We start from the raw sequence: 26878 nt of genomic DNA, 5'->3' as shown, positions 1-26878 counted from the left end.
GAAATGTTTCCTGACATCGCCCATTGTCCTGGGCTGGGGGGCAAAATCATTCCCAGTTGAGAACTGATGTCCCACAGAATGAAAGCAAACTACAAAAATACAGAGGGAGAAGAAAGACCTTATTTCTGATGAGCATATCTGAAGATGTTCTAAGCTCTCCAGGAGGATCTTTATGTTAGATAATCTGGACAAATTTGCCTGTATAAGAGAGGTAGAAACCGCAGCACTGTATCCGTCATTTCCATCCTGATCCCCGTGCCCTTGTCTTCATTCTACTTTGCTCTTCTTTTGGAGGTCAACTCTTAATAATTTCAGTTTCTTTTGGATTTCGGTCAGAATACCAATTTTCTGCTCCAAAATAGACAATGACTGGGCAATGCAAAAATCAACATCGTAGTTCACTCCATCAGCTGTCTCTTGGATGTTCTCCCACCAGTGACTAGAATCCTTCCATGAAGTTAGCGCATCCCTTATTAAGGGTGTGGACAGTGTTGAAATTTCTTCACTCTGTTTCTCCTCCTCACTCCGTATACAAGATATTTTAACCAGTTCATCCCTCTGAAGGGATATTTCTGAATTCCTAATGTGCTTTTCATACATCTGCGGTGTCTCATGCCTAATGGGAGACAGGCAGTGATGGTAAGGCCTTACATCCAGAGCTAATTCTTTCACTCTGTTGGCGTATCTTAAAGTGTTGAGGGTGTTTTCACAAGAGGTCATCCCTGGTGAGATGGTAGCGATCATGCAAGTGGAGGAGTTGTGGCCTATGAAGGAGTCCCGGAGCACCTGCGTGAGTTTGCTGGCTCTGAAAGGGGTGTGAGGTTTGTTCTGACCCAAAGCCCTGATGCATTCTTTAAGGGCAAGGAGGCTCTTGTTAATCTCCGCCCCTTCCAGCTGCCTCTTCCGGTTGGCCTTGGCAGTATCTGCTCCCCTTTCATTCCCAGCTAAATCAACCAGAGAAAACTTGCCATGCAGTTTCCCTTTTGACTTCAGGATGATCTGGAACACCGCATGGCTCCTGGATGAGTGGGCATTGACAGATGTCTGTCCGGAAGTCCGACAGCTGTTTCCCAGTTCCACGAGATTCAGCACATCCTCCACGGAACACACCTCTTGCTCCTGCAGCCCAACGACTTGCATTTGCTGATGGCCATCCTCAAGGACTTGTAGCTTCTTCTTCCAGTTCAACAAGTCATAAACTTTGCCTCCATAAATCTCAAAAAAGGTCCCATAGACTTTGAGATCCAGCTTTTCATAAGTGGAGTTTTTGAGCAAGAGAAAGACATCTTGCGCTACCAAGGCGTAAATACCTTTAGAACAATCTTGAGCCCTTCCAGAAAAGGCTCCTCCCATGGTGTGCGTTTTCCCACTGCCCGTCTGTCCATAGGCAAAGCAGGTGGCCATGCCTTTGCGGAAGATAGACTCCACCAGTGGCTGGGCAGTGAACTGATACACTAACTCATTGGAGGCTGTGTCATCAAAAGCATGGTCAAAACAGAAGGTCTGGTTCTCCAGGTAGCGGGTGAGGTCCACCTTCTGCTTGGACTCGTGCACCATGACTACATTGTCTGAGGGGATGGTGATGATATCCAGGTCCTTCATCGTGGTCTCTCGCTGGTTAAGAGGCCGCTTCCTCACGCAGACGCAAATCCGATGGTCTTCCAGGGGCTCCAGGATGGACATCTTGCTTCTGTCCAGGTGTCTGCGGCACTCTTCGATCATGCGCATGATCTCGAAGTTGGGGTTTCCCGTGTTGACATTGAGGGCGCGTCTCGCTCGGATCTCCAACTGCAGCCGCCTGCGCTTCTCCCGCTGCTTTTGCAGTTTCTCGATTTCCCGAAGGCAGGGAGACTTTTTCCGCTTCATCAGACACGGACTGCTGGGGACCCCAAGGACCGGGCTGTCCCCTGAAGGTGTTTCTTTTTTCTGGGGAGCAACCACAATCCACCTTGGGGATGTACGCTGATCTCCAATGGCCTTAGAGGGTGCTAGCGACAAGGGGGACAAGGGCTTGGACAACGAGGCATGTTCTGCAGAGGCCAGAGCGGGATTTAGCAGGAATATGGACTCTAGATCAATCTTCTTGCCTTTCTTGACTCCTTTCTCAATCCACTCTACTGTGACCCAAGATTTTTCTCTGTTGATCTCTGTGACTACAGCAAGGTGGATTCGCTTGTCACTGCGCTGGATCGCCAGGCAGATGCCCACTTGGATGTCTCTGACGTGCGACTTCAAGGGTTTCAGGGACGAGAGGCGTGGGGCAAGAGGGAGGCAGAACTGACTTGCCATGTTGAATGATGGAGGTATTAGGGCTCCCTTCCAAGGGTCCTTGGGGTTGGAGCTACCGGACCTGAGCCCAAGCCTGCCTGAAGCATCCAGAGCACTGAACACAGGTGTGGTATGCTCCAGTCCTTTGTGAGCATAGAGTGCCAGGGCTCAGATCAAGGCCACTCACGTCATAAAGGGATGAGGAGAGGAGGCTGCAGAGCCATAGGCCTCCAGATGGGCGGAAGAAATCATGCTCATTGATATTAGGGGAGTCGGAAGGCGAATAGAGAGTTAGTTATCTGTCTTTGAGGGATAATGGATTGGAGGAGGATGTGGGGCATCTTCTAAATCCTCGTGAGAAAACGCAGAGAACACAGAAGTCATGGGAATTATAGGGTTGAAAAATTCCTTGGACTTTTGTGCCTGTGGTTGCAAATGTCCAGTTTTTCCTTGGCAGTCTTGACCTACAATCTCAAAGCCCTGAGCTTTAGTTTAAGAATTGCTATAACGTTCCCTTAAGCTTCAGCTCTCTGGTAATCAGTGTGAACAAATGAAGGCAAAGAGGTTTTGTAGATCTTCCATCTCAGAACTGGAAATTCAACAGGATTCTCGGGACACCTCCTCCAACACTCCATCTTTATTCGTGCATCCCTTTCCATACTAGTTTAACAGTCATAATTTAAAGTTATTCCAGTTTAATGGGTTCTCTCATTACAGAATCAGAATGAGTTGCATGTAGCAGGTCGTTGTGGTAATTTGCTAATGTGAGACTTCCTTTGGTATAGCATCTGGGTTTGCAAATATAAGATGCTTATCACATTTTGGGTGACTCTGACAGCTATAAAGTGAGTTTTGTTATGCTGCAGTCAACTACCATACTTGAGATTAGTTCAGTAATTAACCATTCCAAACTCTTTCAGTAATTACATTTCTGGCCTCATTATCCATTACTTGAGGAGAAAAGAAAGACATGGGTGGATAGAGAGAATTCATCTTATTCTGCCTCTCCAGGCTAAAATTTGTGTGGGGGAGGGCAGAAGTGGATAAAGGCAGGCTGGAGATGATAGGAAGGGAGCTGAGATCATCAAAGGCAAAAATATATTTTGGCAACATTATAAATATGTTCTATAGGATGATTAAAAAACAAAAAGACAGCATCTTTCTGCTAAACCAAGGAAAAGATAAGGGTGACCCCTTGTGTACATCTCTCTCTCCAACCATTCATACACCATTTTGTCTTTGGGATTGTGTTTGGTTTGATTTTAATTTAGTCATAGCTTCAAAGTATTATTTACTCATAGCTTCAAAGTAACATTCAGTAGCATGGTGTCTTATTAACTTTCTTTAGGACCAAGGGTCACTGCAGGAATTCTGTCATAAACTGACTTTCTTAATGGTGAGTTCATCTCCAGTAAATTTAGCAAAGCTTGAGGTATTAAATAAGTTTAATAAGTATTTAGTACTCATTTCCTGGAACAGGAAAAGGGGTATTGAATGCCTGTGGAAGGGTTGGAGAAAGGACAAAGATAGTTAGGGAACTATCTTTTTATGATTACTAATTTTTTTCTCTGCCCAAATTATCATTATTTGAACTGTGGTTTAAATCAGTTTTTTGTTAAAGTTATTTCAAGTAAATTATACAGATGTCTTATTCCCTCAATTTATCATTAGGTTAAATCAGGCTTTTTAAAAAGCATTGCTACTTTAGAATTTTTAGTAGTCGTTTAAAAATATTTAACATTTAAAAAGTTAGGTCTCTCTTAAAATCATGCAAAACATAGCTTTTCCAGGTTAGTCATAGTTTTTCACCTAAGCTGATAATTTTTATAGTTAGACAATAGATGACTAGATTCATGGTAGTTTTGCAAAATTCAGAGACTGATGCTTCTTCTGACTCATTTTTCTGTAGACAGACCCATAATTGTCTCTTTTGTGTATGTGTGTGTGTGTGTGTGTGTGTGTGTGTGTGTGAGTGATTTCAGTGCTTTTCTCTCAGTTTGATTCTCTTATATTATTATCTAGAATATCTTATTGGTTCCTACAATTTAATTTTACAAATAACTCGCTGGCTAGATATTTGATAACCAGAGTTCTGAGTCCTAAACCTCAGATACCCACAGGAACTTGGAATTCAGCAAACTCAAACTTATTTTCTTTCAGAAAATGTTAACTCTTATTGTACTTGTAATTGCTTTTAGGAGTTTCAACATCTACTCAGTCTCAAAAACTTAATGCAGATTTTTTTCGTTTTCATTTTACTCAGCCCATCATAATTTAGTCTTTTCCCAGCCTCTGGAAGTCTTCTTTAACTGTGACATCATTTAATCTCTCAACCAACTATGATCTTGTTTTCTTGGGCAACCTCATTCAGTCAGAGATTCAGGTTATTTCTCACACTAACCCTGGAGGATTGCATTAAAAAAAAATTCCAATTTCTAGTCCAGTGCTTCTCAATATTATAGTATATGAAAATCCTCTGCAAGGCTGCTTAACATACAGATTTTAGGGCTCCCAATCCAGGGTTTCTGATTCAGCACATGTGGCTGAGAATTTACATGTCTAACAAGAATGTGTTCTGCTAGACCTGGGACAACACTTTTGAGAACTACAACTTCTGACCAGAAGAACTTGTTTCTTCCTCCTCATTTTTCTTGAACTCTTTTATACCTATCTCAAATCTCACTTCCCTTCAACAAGTTTCTGGGACCTTGTTGAAAATAACCTCATTAAAATAATGTTAGACTGAAACACCATTTCTGAAGAAATAGAATCTGTAACTAATTGAATTTGGTCAGTTAGAACAACCCAAATGCCTAAGTCTCAGTAGTAGAAAAAAAAAAAAAAAACTCATCAGTGACTATAAAAGGTGTTGTTTGGATAGCTTACAATTTTGATACTGTAGAACATCATTTGCAGCAATATTTATATCTTTCTGATGTAAAATTTAGAATTCAGAACCATCTGTATAACTCTCTTATTTAATGGAATTTATTCTGAAGAACCAGTTCATTTAAGAAAATACTATGACTCTTGAGATTAAAAAAAATGAGAAGTAAAAAAAAATTGTCAACGTGTGTACAATTCAAGGTGTTATTTTGGTCCTGACATGTATAGTCATTTTGCAGATGAACAATTTCTCCAGATTAGACACCAATGCCACTGATGTATTTAGTTAACCAAATTTAACCAACCAATAAGTGTATGTGAAGTGCTTACCATAAGATGTTTCCTATATCAAAATAATCCTGCCCTCAAGAAGCTTAGCAGGTATACATTTTGTACCTGTTAAGAAGTTCATGCCTTGACAAACAACTGATGGATACTTTTCATTTCAAAATACCTTGTTTTTCAAAAAACACTTGTTTGTGTCAGGTGAGGTCCCACAAGAGAGTGTGGTGTGGATAGAAGTTCAGGAAATGAGCTTATTGAATTTCATTCATTAATTACACTCAAATTCCCAGGTCGGGGCTTGTCAAAGTTGCTTTATGGGAGGGAATGTGATTTCTAGTCTCATTTTAGATATACATCTCCCAGGAGAAATTCATCAAATGTGTGCTTTTCTAGCACTGTTTGAATGTATATTCAGCTGCTGTTGGACTTGTTTGATCACCTTGGGGGTCTGTACTCTTTCAGTGTATGGATACAACCTGAGGTTGATTTAGTTTTTCAGAGGAATTCAGAAGACTTTTCCAAATCTTTTTGAAGAAATGGAATATATTATTTCCAGTGTGAAAATTCTATTTTCTTTAAAAGTAGAGAGGTACTTTCCTAAGTTTTTGTCTTTAGAAAGCAAGGGAGATTATAATTTAGAATGAGAATAGTATTTTACCTTACAACTAACATTTCGACATTTTCACCATGCACTACACTTAGCCTACTCAGTTAAGTCGTTTCTTCTGTAACTGCAAAGAGCTTTTAATAGGTAAGAATAGTTTCTATGACAATTACATTAGCCCAGAGCCATCTTACTTCAGCTTATTAAATGGAGTTGCTTATAGGGTGTATGCATAAGATTCTTATGTATCTGTTAATTATGGAAATTCATTTATCAAGTTAGCCAAGATGGAGAGCTAACGATTGTCAGTGTCTCACTTTAAATCCATTAGCTTTTCCCATATTTTATTTTTCAATTTTATTTAGCATCTGAGAGGAAAGGCGGTGTTTTATTTATATGCCACCTATCAGTGTTGTTTGCCTGCAACTCACACTTACACTACAGAAATGATGCTAAAGTATGCACCTTTGGTGTTCAGCTAAAGCTCCCTAACGTGAATGGCATGTCCTATATTCCTTGCCTTCAAAGTCTTCTTTACAATTCAAAGTAGATCAATTTGACATGACTCAAACCTAATAAGGGATACATGGTATTTATAAATGAGAAGTAAGTGAAAGAAATGGTATTTGTCCTAGAGAAATTCTGGTAGAGAACTTCTATATATATTTGAAAGATTAACATATTGATGAAGAACACATTTTGTTTTGTTTTAAGGAAGGCAAACATTCAAGGATTCAAATGATCAGCATCAGGACATCACTCACCATTACTTTTCTGGTCCTTGCATTGCTCCTTCTCCTCCAGCTCATTCACAACCAAATCCATTGCCTTCCTCTCCAGCCCCATATTATATTTCATACTTATTTTTATATTATTTTTATTTTGTTTTAAAAAGCATCTACATCTTTCTCTCCAGGTAAAAATCAAGAGCCTTGAGAAAGAAGAATATCTTAATTGTGTTTATATTATCTGTATCTGGCCAATGGATATAGAAAGTTTCCTGGAACTAATAAACACTAGCAGAATTGATGGGTGTTAAAATGAGACTTCAGGCAAAACTAGGAAGAATCTTATTCTTCAGAATGAGAAGAATCTCCAGTACACAGTCAATAAATTTTAATAACGATCTCCTAAACACCAAGATTTAGGCTAAGTGGTAGATTATACCATAGTAAATAAAATAGCCTTAGCCTCTATCCTGGTGTAACTTCAGCATTGTTTTTGCACACAGATAAGAACATGTAACTGCATATTTACACACACATACATGATACAAACACGGAGATAAAGATACATAGACTGAATAATATTCCATTGTGCATATGTACCACAGTTTCTTTATCCATTCATCTGTTGAAGGGCATCTAGGTTCGTTCCACAATCTAGCCATTGTGAATTGAGCTGCTGTTAGGCAGAAGTTAGTCAGAAGGTATAAAGAAGGACATTACATACTGCTTAAGGGAAGCATAAATTAGCAAGACAAAAAAATCATAAATATCTATGCCCCAAATAGTGGCTCACCCATATACGTCAAACAAATCCTTCTCAATTCCACAAATCAAATAGACCACAACACAATAATACTAGGTGATTTTAACACATCTCTCTCACCACTGGACAGATCCTCCGAACAAAAATTGAACAAAGAAACCATAGAGCTCAATAACACAATCAATAATTTAGACTTAACGGACATTTATAAAATATGCCATCCAACAGAGTGCGAATACACTTTCTTCTCAGCAGCACATGGATCCTTCTCTAAAATAGACCATATTTTATGCCACAAAGCTAATGTTAGCAAATACAAGAAGATAGAGATACTACCTTGTATTTTATCAGATCATAATGGATTGAAATTAGAAATAAATGACAAAATAAAAAACAGAAAATATTCCAACACCTGGAGATTAAATAATATGCTATTGTATGATGAATGGATAACAGAAGACATCAGGAGGGAAATAAAAAAATTCTTAGAGGTAAAAAGAACAAAGAAACATCATATCAAAATCTCTGTGACACTATGAAAGCACTACTTAGAGGAAAATTTGTTTCATGGAGTGCATTCAATAAAAGAAGAAAAAATCAACAAATAAACAACCTAACTCTATAGCTCAAAGCCCTAGAAGAAGAACAGAGCAATATCAAAAGTAGTAGAAGACAGGAAATAGTTAAAATCAGAGCTGAAATCAATGAAAGTGAAACAAAAGAAACAGTTGAAAAAATTGACTAAATAGTTGGTTCTTTGAAAAAATAAACAAAATTGATAAACCCTTAGCCACACTAACAAAGAGAAGGAGAGAGAAAACTCAAATTACTAAAATTCAGAATGAACAAGGAAATATTACGACAGACATGAGTGAAATACAAAGCATAATTAGAAGCTATTTTGAAAATCTACACTCCAACAAAATAGAAAATCTCGAAAACATCAACAGGTTTCTAGAGACATATGGATTACCTAAACTGAACCTAGGAGGAAATACACAATTTAAATAGATCAATTTCAAGGAATGAAATTAAAGGAGTCATCAAAAGCCTACCAACAAAGAAAAGTCCAGGACCAGATGGGTTCTCAGCCGAGTACTACAAAACCTTTAAAGAGCTCATTCCAATGCTTCTCAAAGTATTCCATGAAATAGAAGAGGAGGGAACCCTCCCAAACTCATTCTATGAGGCAAATATCACCCGATACCTAAACCAGACAGAGACACATCAAGGAAAGAAAATTTCAGACCAATATACTTAATGAATATCAATGCGAAAATTCTCAACAAAATTTTAGCAAATTGCATACAAAAATATATTAAAAAGATAGTGCACCATGATCATGGGTTTCATCCCAGGGATACAAGGTTGGTTCAACATCCGGAAATAAATTAATATAATTCACCATATCAACAGACTTAAAGTCAAGAATCACATGATTATTGTCATAGATACAGAAAAAGCATTTGATAAAATACAGCACACCTTCATGTTCAAAACATTAGGAAAAATAGGGATAGCAGGAACATTCCTTAACATTGTAAAGGCCATCTATGCAAAACTTGTGGCTAATATCATTCTAAATAGTGAAAAACTGAAAGTATTTCCCCTAAAAACTGGAACAATGCAGATATACCCTCTTTCACCACATCTCTTCAACAATGTCCTTGAAACTCTAGCCACAGCAATTAGAGAGAACAAGGAAATTAAAGGGATACGGATCGGAAAGGAGAACTCAAACTATCCCTATTTGCTGATGATATGATTATATATTTAGAGGAACAAGGAAATTCCACCAGAAAACTTTTAGAACTCATTAAGTGAATTCAGTAAAGTAGCAGGATATAAGATCAATGCTCATAAATCTATTGCATTATTATACATAAGTGATGAATCTTTGGAAAGAGAAGTTCTGAAAACTATCTCATTTCCCATAGCCTCGAACAATATAAAATAGTGGGAATCAATCTAACAAAAGAGGTGAAAGATCTCTACAATGAGAACTACAGAACACTATAGAAAGAAATTAAGAAAACCTTTGAAGATGGAAAGATCTCCATGTTCTTGGATAGGCAGAATTAATATGTCAAAATGGCCATACTACCAAAAGTGCTACACAGATTCAATGCAATTCCAACTAAAATCCCAATGATGTACCTTACAGAAATAGAACAATCAATCATGAAATTCATCTGGAAGAATAAGAGACCCAGAAGAGCTAAAGCAATCCTTAGCAGGAAGAGTGCAACAGGGGGTATAGCAATACTAGACCTTCAACTATACTACAAAGTAATAGTAACAAAAACAGTATGGTATTGGTACCAAAATAGACAGGTAGATCAATGGTACAGAATAGAGGACACGGACACAAACCCAAATAAGTACAATTTTCTCATACTAGACAAAGGTGCCAAAAACATGCAATGGAGAAAAGAAAGCCTCTTCAACAAATGGTGCTGGGAGAGCTGGAAATCCATATGCAGCAGAATAAAAGTAAACCCCTATCTCTCACCCTGCACAAAACTCTATTCAAAATGGATCAAGGACCTTGGAATCAGACCAGAGACCCTGCATCGTATAGAAGAAAAAGTAGCTCCAAATCTTCAACATATCAGCTTAGGATCAGACTTCCTCATCAGGACTCCCATAGCACAAGAAATAAAATCAAGAATCAATAACTGGGATAGATTCAAACTCAAAAGCTTTCTCTCAGCAAAGGAAACTATCAGCAATGTGAAGAGAGAGCCTCAGAGTTGGAGAAAATCTTTGCCACTCATACTTCAGATAGAGCACTAATTTCCAGAATCTATAAAGAACTCAAAAAACTCTACACCAAGAATACAAATAACCCAATGAGTAAATGGGCTAAGGAAATGAACAGACGCTTCACAGAAGATCTACAAACAATCAACAGATATATGAAAAAAATGTTCAACATCTCTAGTAATAAGAGAAATGCAAATCAAAACCACCCTAAGATTCCATCTCACCTCAATTAGAATGGCAATTATCAAGAATACAAGCAACAACAGTTGTTGGCAAGGATGTGGGGGAAAAGGTACACTAATACATTGCTGGTGGGACTGCAAATTAGTGCAGCCACTCTGGAAAGCAGTGTGGAGATTCCTTAGAAAATTTGGAATGGAATCACCATTTGATCCAGCTATCCCACACCTTGGCCTATGACCAAAGGACTTAAAATCAGCATACTACAGAGATAGAGCCACATCAATGTTCATAGCTACTCAATTCACAATAGCCAGATTGTGGAACTAACCTAGATGCCCTTCAATTGACGAATAGATGAAGAAACTGTGATACATATATACAATGGAATATTACTCAGCCATAAAGTATAATAAAATTATGACATTTGCAGGCAAATGGATGAAATTGGAGAATATCATGCTAAGTGAGATAAGCCAGTCTCAAAAAACCAAAGTATGAATGATCTCGCTGATAAGCAGATGATGACACATAGTTGGGGGTGGGAGGGAGGTAAGAAAGGAGGAAGGAGGGACTGTATAGAGGGAAAAGAGGGGTGGGAGGGGTGGGGGAAGGAAAAAATAACAGAATGAATCAAACACTATTATCCTGTGTAAATGTATGACGACACAAATGGTATGCCTTTATTTCATAGAGAAACAGTATGTATCCCATTTGTGTACAATGAAAATATATTGAAAAAAAGAATAAATATTATGGCATTTGCAGAAAATTGGATAGAATTGGAGAATATCAAGCTAAACAAAATAAGCCAATTTCAAAAAACCAAAGGCCTAATGTTTTCCCTGATGAGTGGAAGATGATATGTAATAGGGGTGGGGTGTGGAGGGTGAGGGAACAGTGGAGGAATTTTTGATTACATAGAGGGAAATGAGAGGGAGGAGGGTGTGGGGGTATGAAAGCTGGTAGAATGAGCAGACTCATTACTGATGTACATGTATGATTACATGAATGGTATGAATCGACATTGTGCACAACCATAGAAACCAAAGTTGTACCCCATTTGTGTACAATGAATTAAATGCAGCCTGTAAAAATTAAAAAAGGATACATAGACAACAATCTAGAAATGATAGTGAAAACTTACGGTCCTGCCCCAAGTACATTAATGCACAGACTGAATGATACCTGTTTATATAGCAGAACCAGGAGATTTGTGCTTTTGAACCTGGCCAAATATTGGAATCACTTGGAAAGGTTTTATAAAGTACAGATTGCATGAACTCTACCCATACCTGCTAAGTCAATCTCTAAAAGCCAAAGTCTAGAATCTATGTAACAAAAAGCACCTGAGGTGATTTTTATTTTAACATGAAGCTGAAAGTATCGGTCTGAGTGTCTCCTGAGTCTCTTTGCAGAGATGTTATCATCCTATGGTTCTTTGAATAAAAAGATGGTTCTCTGATACACCCGTGGCCGCTGAAATTCCTTTTTTAATATTTTGAATGCTTGAAGATCCGCCTGCTTCAACAAATGAGACAATGTGGTTTTCCTGGGAAAGCTACTTTTAAGTTTCTGCAGAAGGTTTCTTGCTCATATCATCTTTGGCATTATTGTTTAACAATGTGAAGTAAAATGGCATGATATCAAGACCTCATGCCACTGAAAGAGATTTGTAAGCTTGAGAACATGTCATTTATATCTCCTGTGGTGTTGTAGATAGCATGTCACATATAGTAGATATTTAATAAATGTTTGTTAAATTGAACTGTTGGATAGCATCAGGTAAATATATGGTATTTCAGAGTGCCATCTATTTGGTTGCTTTTGTCCATTTGCTAAGGGCAGAAGATGAAAGTCATACCAACACTGAAAATGTTTACATTCTTAATATGTCTCAGTGTGATCTCTATAGGTAATATTATAAGCACTATTTTTCTTTGTCAGAGCCTAGTATCTGCCTGACAGTAACATAGATTTATGATTTTGCAACCATTTTTATATTCTTATCTGGAAATATAAAGCAAGAAGACTAAAAATTCTAAGAAAACATGTCATAATGTCAAAGTAACTATTTGATTCTAGAGAAAAGAAAATCATTAAAGAGTTGGTTGACTTAATGTAGACAGCCAGTTGACTATTTACAAATGGCATGTATCTAGTGCTGTATAGGATGCTAGGATCTGGGACTACATATACACCTTTGACCCTTGAACAACACAGATGGAACTGATCAGGCATATGTATATGAGGACTTGTATTTTGAAATTTGTAACAACTTGAAAAAAAAACTCATCATAGAACTGCAGGGCCTACAAATATTGAAAAAAAAAAAAACAAGAAAAAAGGTACATTATTATTTAGTCAGCTTTTTCACTACAGTGATTAAAACACCTGACAAGGAAGAACAATTTTGGAGGAGGAAAAGTTCACTTGGGGGCTGGCTGTTTCAGAGGCCTTAGTCCTTCGATGGCTGACTCTATCCTTTAGAGCCCAAAGTGAGGCAGAATGTGGCAGAAGAGGTGGAGGAAAGCTACTTGGCCATGGCACGAGGAAGCAGAGAGTTCCCCTCAACACAGCAAAGTATGTACCCAAAAGGCAAGCCCCCAATAACCCACCTCCTCCCACCACACCCTGCCTGCTTGCAGCTACCACTCAATTAATCCATCCAAATGGATTAATACATGGATTAGTTAACAGCTCTTATAACCCAATTATTTCACCTTTAAACTTTCTTGCATTGTCTCACACATGAGATCTGGGGGGACACCTAATATCTAAACCATAAAATCATAACGGTTATGGATGCATAAAATATACATAGATAATAGTCTATCTTATTTGCCTCCATAAACTATACACCAGTCTATCATAAAAAGTTAAAATTTATCCCAACTTACACATACACAGCACCGTTGGCAGTTGAGAGAAATGTAAACAAATGTAAAGATGCTGTATTAAATCATAACTGTATAGAATTAACTGTAGCACATGCTACACTACTGTAATAATTTCACAGGCACCTCCTGTTGCTACTGCGGTGAGCTCAAGTTTTGTGTATACCACTTACAACACTGTGGGATGCTAATCATCCCTCCATGAACAGTTGTCTCTCCAGTAATTTGCATATGGCAGTAAAAAGTAATCTCCTGTGGTTCCTGCTTAGTGCTCACTGTATATAATATATACAACATACAAAATATGTGTTAAGCCATTCTTTACACAATCTGTAAAACTTCCTGACAATAGCAGGCTATTGGTATTTACATGCTGAAGGAGGCAAAAATTATACAGAGTTCGACTGGAGATAGCATCCCCACCATCACTGCCGCTGGCCTTGCTTACCACCATCCTGCTGGAGCAGCAGCCTGGGCCCCAGCTGACTCCAGTCACCATCACCACAGTCCTAAGCAACAGACAGACTCAGCAGTCACATGCCCCCTCCCAGCTGCCCCACCCATCAAAGCTGCAGACACCAATACCAGCACCACGGACAGCGGCACAGGAAGCTGTTCAGGGGCTCTGCCAGCCTGACAAGTTCAGTGCAAATAAAGTTTGGGGAACAGTAAAATAGTTCAATGGAAAACATGGATATGGTTTTATCAACAGGAATGGCACCAATGGAGATGTATTTGTAGACCAGACTTCCATAAAGAAGAATAACCCCAGGAAGGACCTTCCCAGTGTAGAAGATGGAGAGATGATGGCATTTGATCTGATTTAAAAGGAAATGGAAATAGCCGGTTGTTACAGGTCCTAGTGAATTCTAGTTCACGGCAGTAAATATGAAACCAACCATACCCATGATAGACACGGGTATTCCTCTACACAATTACCAGCAGAATTTCAGGAATAGTGAAAGTGAAGAACAGAACAAGGAATCAGAGAGTGCTACCAAAGGCGCTGACCCTAGTGCTGGTCGCACCTCACTGCATATGGACAAGGATGCAGGCAAAGAAGGAAGACCAGTGAGACAGAACATATGCTAAGCTGATAGATCAAGATTTCACAGAGAGCTTCCTCGTCAAAGAGCCTAGAGAGGACTGCAATGAGGAGCGTACCGGACAATCAAGATCAGACACCTCTTCAGCATTGATACCATTGCAACTTCTGTTGCAATCTCAAATCCTGAATCACAAGATGGCAAAAAGGCAAAAGTGGAAGATCTCCCACCACTTGAAACTTCTTCATCTGCTCCCAAGACTGAGCAGGGTCTGGCTAAGTAAATGTGCTTACTGGCTCTCCATCTCTACCGTCATCCAATCACCCAACAAGGAGAAATGAATATGAAATTCCAGGGATAAGAAATAAACAAAACAGGAGCAGAAGGCTGTACATGCTAGCATTTTGCCTCTTGAGAAGATAACTAGAACTAACCACATTACCAAGGCAACATAAAGTCATTATTTTTGCCTAAAGGCATCACTTTTTGGTAATAAGAATTATTTTGAAGCCTGTCCTTTTTATTTCTCAAAATACCTTGAATGGTTTTTAAATTATTTTTTTATCAGGCCAATTTCAGAATTTTTAAGAACTTCACTTCTAATTTATAGTAAAAATTTATACTGATTTTTTTCAGAGTCAACAAAATGCGAGCACCTGTAATTAAAGTTATTAAATTATATTTACAATGCCATACACAGACTTTTAACTGTGGTGCTCAGCGCTTCTAACCCCCTGCATTGTTCAAGGGTCAACTGTACACAGCTACAGTGAATAAGTGATATTCCTTGTACAACATACTTTGGGTAAATAGGTACACTAAAATAAGTAAATGAATGAATGGATAAATTAATAAAACATGGTTGTAAAGCTGAGTTCAACCAGAGTAAATGTCAAAAGAGCGATTCAGATCATGTGGCAAACCTACTTTTAAAATATTCAATGGCTTATAAAAATGGCTTTAAAAATTCAACTTTTTTCAGGGTATCCAAAATCCTGCATAATTTTTTTTTCAGTCTTTTCCAGTCTTCCCCCTATAATCTGGCATTATGCCATCTTTCTTTTAAATATCTTTCAGTCACACCCAGCCTTTTCTTGACTCAAGGATTTTCACCCCCTGCTTTTCTTGGGACTGTTTCCTGGTCAGTCTGTTCCACTTATCTGTGTGGCTCTTGTCACTGCTTGGGTTTGCACTGACCCCACTTCTTCCTAGTTCTCTGAGCTTGAACACATTACTCAGTTTCCCCTGTGCTTTGGTTTCTTTTGTTTATAAAATATACCAATGATATCCTCCTCAGTAGGCGTGCTATGAAGAATGTATACACATTCATGGAAAATGCTTAGAAGAGTACCTGGTGCACACTTAGCACATGTTGCTTATTTTTATCATATTTTGTGACTACTGTGTTCATTTGCTTATTTTATGTTTTATTCTGTTTTTCCTAGTTAGACTATCATTGCACAAGAGTCAAACCACCATCTTTTACTACAAAGAGCTCTAGACAGAGAAATAGAGAGGCTTGTCAGTTCAGATGTTGATTCTTATGTGAACTTGAGCAAATGGAATCACATCACTTTATTGCAATTCCATTTCCTCATCTCAATAAAAAAAAAAAGGACTTGGACCAACTCTCCCAGTTCTTCTCTTGCTCTGAAGTAAAACTAATCTCCAATTAGCAGATAGTTAAAGCATTATTGCAAAGGTGATACAATTATTTCCACTTCAGCAGAGATTCTTGAAAATGTTTTTTTTTAAACCTGGTAAACAATGAAAATTCTTTGTTGAATTTTGATAGAAAAATGATAAGAGAATGTCCTTTCAGAAAATGCATGGTTTTTTTTTTTTTTTTTTTTTTTGGTACTGGGGATCGAACTCAGGGCCTGGTGCTTGCAAGGCAAGCACTCTACCAGTTGAGCTATCTCCCCAGCCCATGCATGGGTTTAATGTGTATCTACAGCTGCCTACGTGCACACGCCAGTGTAAAGAATACATAGAGTGAATTTATGGCATGGTTAGATAAAATCCTCCAAAAAATGGTAATGAATTTGGTTCCAGCTCTGGATTTGGGTTTCTCTCATTCGAGTGATGGACTTCTCTAGGAAGTATTTGTTTCTTTAATCTGAATAAAAATTCATATACCAAATTAAGCTTGCATCCAAGTTTTGTTAAATATAGGCTTATATCACAGTGTGCAATTGATTTATTCTCAGAGCTTGTTTTTAATCTGTAAATAGCTTAATATTTTTTCAAAACTGCTAGAGAAACATAATAGATGATTCATGAAATATTTCTAATAATTTCTGATTTTCACTTTAATGAAAAATCTATCTTCTGGAAAACAGAATACTTGAAGGTAAAAAATAAATAGAATGATAAGAAGTTGTCTTGGAATATTTCTGTATTAGAAATGAGATATTTGAGATAGCCTTGTTTCTTACTTCATCAGCCATTAAATATAATTTTATAAAAAAGAGTTATCTTGAACAGGAAGGGAAAAGCATTCTCCCTTTGATCAAGTTTGATTCTGAATTATAATTATCAGTCTCATTAATTTAATAGATAAATCATATCAAACTAATAAAAACTATCCTTTGTAATGATTTACCAAAACCTGAAAATACTCTCTTATCTATCTGATCCTTTAATGAGGTCAAGTCAATTTTTACTAATTTTATATGTAAGGAAAATTTTTAAATATTACTAGTAGAAAAACATGTCTAATATTAGTGCTACTAATTTCTAATCATGAAGAAATCCTATTAATTTAGATTACAGTGTAGTGTTAACTTCAATCTGTCAGCTAATAACACTCTAACAGTTCTGTACATGGACAAATAGTTCTCTAATATTGACAGAGTTTTTATATATCCCATATGGTTTTTGATCCCCTAGCAAACTAGTGAAGTAAACAGGGTAGGTATTATTTGTTATATTAGACTATTCAGAAAGTTGGAACATAGGAAAAAGTTCACAAATGGACATTTCTAAAAAAGCAACAAATTAGGACAAGGTTACAGAGGTGTATTGTGGGTTCAGGGTTCTTTCTAGTATATCACAGAACACAGTTCAAAAATAAACAGTTTCCCACTTTAATAGAGACATTTTCCCCTGTGGAGGAAATGTGTACATATAAAAGACATTGACCAGATCTTTTACTTTAGGAGTTAGTTAAAAGAGCCCTACGACAAAGACTTTCTTGGAGCTGGGAGAATAATGACAATTTTAATTTACATCTGTGTTTGATGAAATGTTGAGCAGTGAAACTAGAGATTTTATCTATACCAGAAAGGCAAAAAGGACCAGAGGGAAAGAGAGGGAGAGAGAGAGAGGGAGAGAGAGAGAGAGAATGAATGAATCTTCATGCACCCAGTGGCACTCAATGTTTCTGATGTGGTAAGCACTTCACGTCTTGTATGGTTTTGTCTTTGGAATGCGTCTTGTGCTCCCTACCTCCACAAGTCTATCTCCTTGCTCTCACTTCACTCTTATCTTACCTCCTAATTTTCACATCTGATCATTCTACACGTACCTCACCATCTCAGTTTGGAATATCATTATCTCTTATTCAGATTGTTGCAACAACTTATAACTGGCCCTTTTTCCTCCAGGCCTGTCTACGATTCAGTTGCATGCACTGAACCCTGAGCTGTCTTCGCTAAACCAGGTGTCTAAGGAACTCTCTTCTCTTCATCAGGGGCCTTCTTCCTTTCCTTCCTAGCCTTTCACACTTAGCACTTGTCCAACCGCATGCTCCCAGCCCACAGTGCGCTGGTCCCTAATGTGTTACAGCAGCATGGTATATGACCGCCCATGCGTTAGAGTCAAGTAGGCAGTCTCAACCCTCTGACTATCGGTTGCTGATCTTGAGGACTAGATATGTGAATTGCTCAGTATAGTGTGGGACCTGGAGAATCCTCTCTAAAAAATCTGACAGCTTGTGATTCTCTTTGCCTCACTGTCTCCTCTGTGTGGAACTCTTCCTTCTTTTGCATGGTTGCTTTCTTTATGTGCTTCAAGTATTTCATAACAAATGTGTCATATTAAGTAAAAAGCTCTCCCTCAGTTCTTAAGATTGCAAAAGGTAATTCTCCTGTGTGTTTTGTTAATTAATCTGTTGTAGTGATAGTCTGAATACGCCAAACGTTTTCTACACTACAAAATAAATTCCTTGAATGCAATGACTGTGTTGTTTACTCTTTTATCTGTATCATATCATATGACTGCTTTCAAAAATATTATTTATCAATGAACAACCTGTAAATGCATACAGGAACTGAGAATGATAGGTACTATGGAGGTTTCAGTTCCTCTTAGATATCTATGTTTCTCTGCTTCACCATATCTTCGTCTGTCTCTTGGTCTCCATCTCACCTCCTGCCCCTGTGTGTGTGTGTGTGTGTGTGTGTGTGCATGTACACGTGGGTACACATACATAAGCCTATATATAAATATATAAATAGATCACACAAATTTTCTATATACCACCTATTATGTATATCTATATGATGTGCATACATATATAAATAATTCTAATTAAGTATTTAAACATCTGTACAACTTTCAGAGACATTACTATCTTCTTTATCACTGATAAGGAATTTGAGGCTCAGAAATAATAATTTTTCACTGCTGAGATTTTAGCTTAGAATTATTTTTAACCAAAGAACGTCCACAATTTGAGGTTACTTGAAAATTTATGTTTTTGGTTTTTAAACATACTGTTTATAGTTTATAATCTAAATATTATCATAAAAGAAGCTTCTGTCATGAAAAGAAATAGAAGAAAATGGAGTGCAGTATGCCCTGGGATGACAACATTGTCACAGAGTAGTATTTCACTGGAGTCTCATAGCTTTTCAAAATGGTCAGTAATTGGCATTTTTAACTTAGAGAACTGTAAGATAATCGATAGGTAGGATTTGTGTTGTTATGTGTGGTTTTGAGATGGGATCAGACATGGCAATGTGTTGTGCTCGATATTTATCTTCATGTACACCTGATGGGCTCCTACAGTTTTTAGCTTTTCCTTGCTTGTAGATAATGTGTTTTTAAATATACCCTCAGAGAGTATACAGGAGTCTCTCAACAAAATTTGTGGAGAAAGGCCCTACAGGCAATGGTAGAGTAAGTGTGTTCTCTAACTGGGGGACTGCTTCACTCATCTGAAAGGAAATCAACCTGCTCCCTGAGTACAGCTAGCTCTCCTTCTGAAGGTTGAAGCAGGACTTCATATGGCGTTAAGTTTGTAGGAACTCCTGTTTTATCCTTCTCCCTTTGTAAGTAAAACCTTCCCTCTAGGCTTGAAAATTCTGACAGAGTGTCTCTGGCCCACAGAAAATGATGCTTCCAAAATGGAGAGAAAAGTTGGCCAGATTTGAGAGTGTTGTGGATTAAAAGTGACCACTGTGTTCCGAAACCACAAAGAACATCCACACTCCCTCTGCCTCCACATATTTGTGCATAGAATAGGGATTGTGTGGCTGCGGATCAGAGTTTGTACAGAAAAAGTCAGGCATGGCTTCTTTGGCATGTGGTTCTGCAGGAGACTAGGTGCTCACTTTGTGGTGACTACATTTTATTCAGGAGAATTTCCTTTTACATTGCGCAATTTATCTTGAACATTTTACATGTCAAGCCCACCACCATTTTGAAGCTATTCCATATCATCTCTAATAACAGTTCTTTGTTTCTTATGATGGCAGTTCAAGACCCTACTTAATAAGATTTCAGGAACTGATCGGTCCAAGATCAAGGTTCAGAGATAGAATGGTTTTATTTTTGACACACAGTCTTTTCACTAAGAATACAAAGCCTCAAATAACAGTTTTTGGGGAAACACTATGAAGACATCTAAAAACAAATTTTACAAAACAAACAAAACGATCCTGTTAAACTTTTGTGTAACCTTTAGTAGTGTTTTTCAATTTACAACATTAATTTGCATTTATTAGCTCTCATTTAATACTTTGAATTAAACCCAAAATATTTGAGTATCCACTTTTTTGGCAACCATTGAGCTAGACTCACGTAACCTTCATTATAACTATGTCAGGTAGACTGTACTAATGTTGCTGAGAAGAAAATGAAGCACAAAGAAAAATTAAATGATCTGACCAAGATCACACACAGCTAATCTTTGTGAGAAATAAGACTAAAAGATCTATTAATTTCAAATCTATTACCGCTTCTGACATTTTACCTCTATTCTCCAACTGGAGACAACTCCATTAGGAATTAATACCAATCTTAGCTACAGTCAAATTATTTAATAACACTGTGGAAGATAATCAGTCTTGAGTAGATCTAAGAATGTCCCAAAATAAGCTATTTGAAAAATTTCCAAATTATTCCTAACTGCTGTGTTTTGAGCAATAAAAGAAATTGCTTTCTTGTATTCCTCCCCTTTGTGTTTGTGTACCTGCTCACAAAAATCATCTCATACATAATGCAAGGTAATAAACGACAGCTCGTAATGGCTGTGGAGCCTTGCCCATGTGGAAATAGAACTGGAAACCCATTACTAGCAATGCACCCTTCAAATGCAATTCAAGTTTGACAAACATTAAACAATTTGGGCAGGTACTTTCAGCCAATGTCTCCTCTGAGTGCTTTTTAGGTGTCTCATCATCACGTTATTATTCTAAAATGCTGGGGAGAATTAATGATTTCCTTCAGGTAAATCACTATGGGTTGAAATGCCACACTAAAGTCACCACTGCCCATTTTCTTGCAGGGAAAATGTTATGAAGTTCATATTCACTGGCTCTTGTTTTTTTTTAAATGCCAGTTCTCTTGAAATTCCATTTTCTTTGTGGCTCCTAAAAAATATGTTGCCGTTTGATCAAAATCTCAAAAAAAAATGGTGTTTTCGAAATAAGCACGTTCTCATTCACTTATGAAAACAGGAATATAATTCATCAGTGGCTCTGTTTCCTTCCATGTATGAAACAAAACAGTTTATAGTTTCAAAAGAATTTGAGAAGATTTCCTTTAGGAAGGAATACCTCGCCTACCTAACATCTCCTGCTTCCACAGACTGGTTTACATTCATTAATAGGCTTTCTTTGGGAGAGTCTAAGCCTATCTAGTATTGGGGGTCTTTTTTTTTTTTTTTTTGCTATTTTAGAGAAGCAATTCTCAGACTGTTGTTTAAAAGAGTTTTATAACTTACAGTTTTTTGTCTTTCAAGTGCACATTGAAAGAAATTAGTCTTTATCTGTACTATTTACAATAAAATGGACAACTGTTTAACATTTGCCTAGGGTGTAAAATTCAGGGACTCAAGCAAAGCACCCAGGTAGAACACCCTTTCAAAATCATCCCCTTCTTAAAAGCATTTACTCCTGTTTGGTAAAAAAGAGATTTTCTTTATTTTCTCTTTCCTTTTATTTGTTATAGAAAAGTTAAAATAACTCAAATAAGAGAACAGGATTATGTACTTAATATCATAAAGACTTATCTAGACTACTCCCTACTTGTGACCATTCTCAGAATATTTTGAAGAACATCTCATTTCATTCCAAAATATTTCAATATATATTTATATCATGATTACTAATGTTATTTTGAAAACCATAATCATAATATCATACCTAACAAATTACTACTCCTTAATTCAACAGATAAGCAATTATTATTCAAATCTCCCTGTGTCATAAATGTTTCTATTCAATTCGTTCCAATTTTGATCCAAAGTTTGCAAACTGCAATTCTCTGAGATTTCTGTTTATATTTGTGATTTCAGCTTTCATCTTTTATTTATAGTCATCTTTTTTTTTAATATAATTTATCTGTAGAACAAATCACCTCATTACTCTGCAGTATCTGCCTGCCATGCTCTAAATTTTGCCAATTGCTTCCTTGCAATGGTGACCAATAACCTCTGCTTTTATTTTGGGTGAATTGATAGTTTGATATAAAGCCTTGGTTAGAATACTTTGTAGGCTGTTTTGCATACTTTTTTATCACACGGGGCACATGGTGTCTGATTATCTCTCTTTTTTGTAATGTTGTAGTAGATCCTATTATTGTCCAATGAAAAACATCGCTGTCTCTTTCTAATTCTTCCCTCTCCAACACTCCTAAGTAGAAGCAGGTCTCTCCATTATGGGTACTGAGCTTAGTCATTTGGCTTGCTGTGGCCTACAGAATGTGAATGGATATGACATGTGCCACATTCTGCCTTACCTTGTTGGCATGGTCTAAGTTAGGCTCTGGAACACCTGCCTTCTGTCATGAACTTTATGCATTTCAAATGGGGGATGCTTATTTTTTCTTTCTTTTAATCCTGGGTTATAGATTATGAGGGCAGAAGTTAACCTGAAATCAATCCAGTTTGGAATGAAGTCTGATTTGGCATCAGCTGACCCACAGATCCTACTTTTTCATAATTAAGGAATAAATGGATATGGTTGTATGCTACTGAGTTATTTGTTGAATAACATTTCAGCAAAAAATTTGATGACATACAGATATGACTATTGATCAGTGCATTGAGGTGTTATTCAGATTGCTCTGTCTTCTTTTAACATAAAGGTTTTAGTAACCATTGATAATTATCGCCCTAATCCTTTATCTTACTATGGGTTGCAATACACTGACATTGTATTATTCCTTATTTTATTCATATATTACTCCCAGAGGAATGCCTGAGGAGGTATACCTGTAGTATGGTTTGTAAATAATAGGGTAATTTTTTAAAACAAATTCTTTAACATTATCTGTTAGTTTTAAGAATAATAAACTGGTTCCCTAGCAACCTCCAGTGGTGGCCAATGAGATTTTAAGTATTATATATTCATAGATTTTTCCACCATTATAAAAAATGTCAAACATTATCTGATGACGTTCTATGAACAGTTGATATTCATCTCTTTGATGCTCATAATATCTACATTTAAATATTATTTCTAGTAAAAACCACTATTTATAATTTTATTAAATACTAAAGCTGGAGCCATTCATTTTATCCTTTCTAATGGAGGTACATTTCTTTTCTCTAAAATCTAAAAGGGAAGCAGGAAATTTGTTCAGAGTAAAATTCTTTAGTGGACTTTGTCAAAGACTGGGGTGTTGATGGTTAGGAAGTCCCTGGCTTGGAATACAGTGTACTGTCAAATAGTTCAAAGATCCACCATCTAAGATTTAGGGACCTTACAATTTAAGGATTTTTATTGGTAGGGGATTCCTGACATAACGATGATATCCCAGTTAAGTGGTCTTCAGTAAATGACAAATAAAGGATTAACTGCCAGGAGCATTAGTCCCACTAATTCAGTATTTATAGTCATTCAAGTTATTAGCTTTTTAATTAACATTGAAAGATCTGAAAGTACCTAATTATATTCCATTCAAATTATATTAACAAATTACACACATGAAAATTAAAATTCTGTTTTTCTAATATTCTCTTTAAGAATGTGCAAATAGAGTTGATGTTTCCTTAATAAATGTTTCTCAACTGTTATTATGTTTCTAAACATAATAGAAAAAATACAAGTTAATAGTGTTCATTTAAGTATATTGCATCCAGTTGGGATTATAGAATTAAAACAGGCTTTACACAAGGGAATTAGAGATATACCACATCCATTTATTTAATTCACTAATAATAATCTGCTCATTGAATTTTTAACACATCTTTCTTTAAAGGGAGCTGTCCGTGAATGGATTTGAATGTGAGCAGATTAGATTGTTATGTTTCTTTCTTTCCAAGCAAAATCAACTGGAAGAACTACTTCAGAGACTCTAAAATAGAAACGAAATAAAGGCAAGTGAATGCCAATCTGAGAAAAAGAGTAAGAATCAACTTCTCAGGCCTTGATTGCTCAATTGGGCTCAACTTCTATGATGCTGGTTTAGAAATCCTCCAAAGTGAAAACTCTAATCTTTAAATCTTTCAGTTCTTTATTGAAACTTCAAACCAAATTCTTATCTTAAGTGTTCTAAATACCTTATTTTAAGCCCTAAGGATATGTGCTGTCTGTGCCAGTAATATAACCTAATGGATCTTCAGTTTAATGACCTGAATATTGGGTCAACTGCAGTATGTAGGAACTAGGGATGGCTTTCTGCTTCAGGGACAGATGGTTGACCCAGGGGAATTTGATCTGACATCTGTCTGGTCTAAAGTGAGGTGGCAGGAAGATACGTAAGTGTAAATTGATGCTTCTCCACTGTACCTAGACTTCAGAACTTTTATCACCCTTCATTCTCATCTGAGCTACTATATGTGAGGCCACAGCTCCTTCATGAACAGGGAAAGGGGTGGTCACATGATTAGATATGGAAGAATCTAGGTTTAAAGTTCAGAATCTTTATTCTGATGAAAGTAAATGAGTTGGAAAGAATTCTGACTGAATTCTTTTGGAATAGTCATCCCAACCCTCTCTTCAACTCCCTCTACTTCTTCTAAACTCAGATGCAGGAAGGGTGATAGAGACAGAAATCTTATACTCCTCCAAGTCCCTTAAAGAGATTCCTATACATCTTCTCCTTGACTGAAGTAGGGTGTGTGAGGTGTAGTAGTTTTAACATTCTCTCTACTGCTGCATAGAAAATCTCTCCAGGACTTAGTATCTAACACAACAACCAATGTATCATGTCTTATCATTTCTCATGATTTTATACATTGACTGGGTTCATCTGGGAAGTTCTTCTGCTCCTTGTGACGTGGGCTAGAGGCGCAATTATCTGGGTGCTCAACTGGGCAAAAGGCTCCCAGTTGGTTCCTTCACATGTCCAATGCACTGATAGACAGCCAGAATATGGAGCTCAATCAGGCTAGGGCACTGGGAGAGCTAGGTCTTCCTCCACAGCCCCCTCAATATATAGTCTCAAGTCTTCCTCTCACGAGCTGTCTATATGCATTCTTCAGTAGGTTCACTGGGTTATTTAAAAGGCAACTCAAGAATTCCAAGAGGAGAAGGGTAAAAACCCTTAGTCCTTACAGCCTAGATCCAGCAATGGTACAGTGACACTGGTTATACTTGTTGCACAGACTCAGCATGTAAGGAGACACCTACAAGAGGATGAATGTGATGCATTTGAGTCAACTTTGAAAAGTAGTTACCAGAAGAATAGAAATTCCATTTAAGTTTGTGATGTGGGAATAGAGAGGATATTTCATGCTTTTCCTGAGTGCTCTGGGAGATGTCACTTTGCACACCATTTGCAGCAATCTCACAACCTAGGTTTATGGGTTTACTGGACAGATGGACCAGGGAGAACAGTCAGAGTTGGGTATCAAAGGAATTCAGTGAGTCAGGAAAGGCTGGCAGACTTGTCAATACTGGCTGGATACTGCCCCCGAATCAGGGGTGTATCCTGAGAAGTAACTGTGCCTTTGTGGGAAACTCAGATTCCTATGAAAAGCCCATGAAAAATCATGTGCTTGATCTTTCTAGAAACAGAGTCATTCTTGCAACTGGTAATTGAGGACCTAATATTCTGTACCTTGATCTGTAAGACTGATCACAATTTTTAGATAACATTTTTTTCCTATTTCAGCATGCTTAAACATGTAACCATTAAGACCCTTTTCTATCAAATGTCCTTATCCTTCCAACACATCTCTTGAGAATTTATAATACCATAGGCATAATTTTAAGAAACACAATGGTGTGAGCCTTTTGCTAAAGCTTTGTTTTCCTTGAGCTTTGTTCTAATGTATGAGAGGAGACAGATGATATAAAATATAGAATAGATGGTATGTGTGATACATGATGTTAAGAAAATTAAAGCAGAATACAAGTTTTTTCATGCATGTTGGGGGAGGGTAGTAGGGAGTACCTTACTGAGGCTATGACATTAAATACCTACAAGAAGAGTAAGGATCAGGTCATTCAGATAATTAAGGGGTAGGGGCAGAGCATTCTAAGTGCAGGGAACAGGAAATGCAAAGACCCTATGGTAAGGGCATTTCTTGCCGGCATTGTAGAAATGCCGAAATTGTAAGGTAGTCCTTAAGGCTGGAGTAAGGTAAGCAATGAGCAGAAAGACTGATGCTGGGTTAGGAGAGGCAAAGAGTGTCATAGGATGGAGGGTGTAGAGCCTGAGAACCTTTCTCCTTTGTGAGAGAATTATGCCACACAAAATATCATTTGAGGTCATAATTTTGATAGTTATTTCTATGGGGCACAGAGATAGCACCATTTTAGATTCATAGGAAAGAAACAAATTTATTCCAGGCAATATATGCCTTGAAATATCAAGTCTCAATTTGTCTAGGGAACCCCAGTTGAGAAAATCTGTCTTACCATTTAAGACCCTGCTTTTAACTGGAAACTAAAGAAGAGTGATGTTATCTGATGTAGATTGTAGAGGGATCAATGTGGCTGTATTGTAGCATAGAAAAACTTCCCAAACCTTTAGTCATGTGTTTTAACACAGCCAGTGAAGTAGAAGAACATCATGCTTGCCTTGTCTGGTACTGATTATGTTTCAAAATTTAATTT

General features: G+C 37.2%; 1 protein-coding gene across 1 annotated transcript; it reads right to left on the bottom strand.

Moving 5' to 3' along the window:
- Positions 1–267: 267 nt before the first annotated feature.
- Kif2b (kinesin family member 2B) lies at positions 268–2289 on the bottom strand. Its single transcript, XM_047546645.1, has one exon. It carries the CDS (start codon positions 2287–2289, stop codon positions 268–270), a length of 2022 nt encoding a protein of 673 aa, XP_047402601.1.
- Between the last annotated feature and the right edge of the window lie 24589 nt (positions 2290–26878).

Source organism: Sciurus carolinensis, chromosome 3, assembly GCF_902686445.1.
Source record: "Sciurus carolinensis chromosome 3, mSciCar1.2, whole genome shotgun sequence".
In the NCBI taxonomy this organism is placed as follows: Eukaryota; Metazoa; Chordata; class Mammalia; order Rodentia; family Sciuridae; genus Sciurus; species Sciurus carolinensis.
Note: the sequence above shows the minus strand (reverse complement) of the source record. Positions and strands in the feature narration are given on the sequence as shown.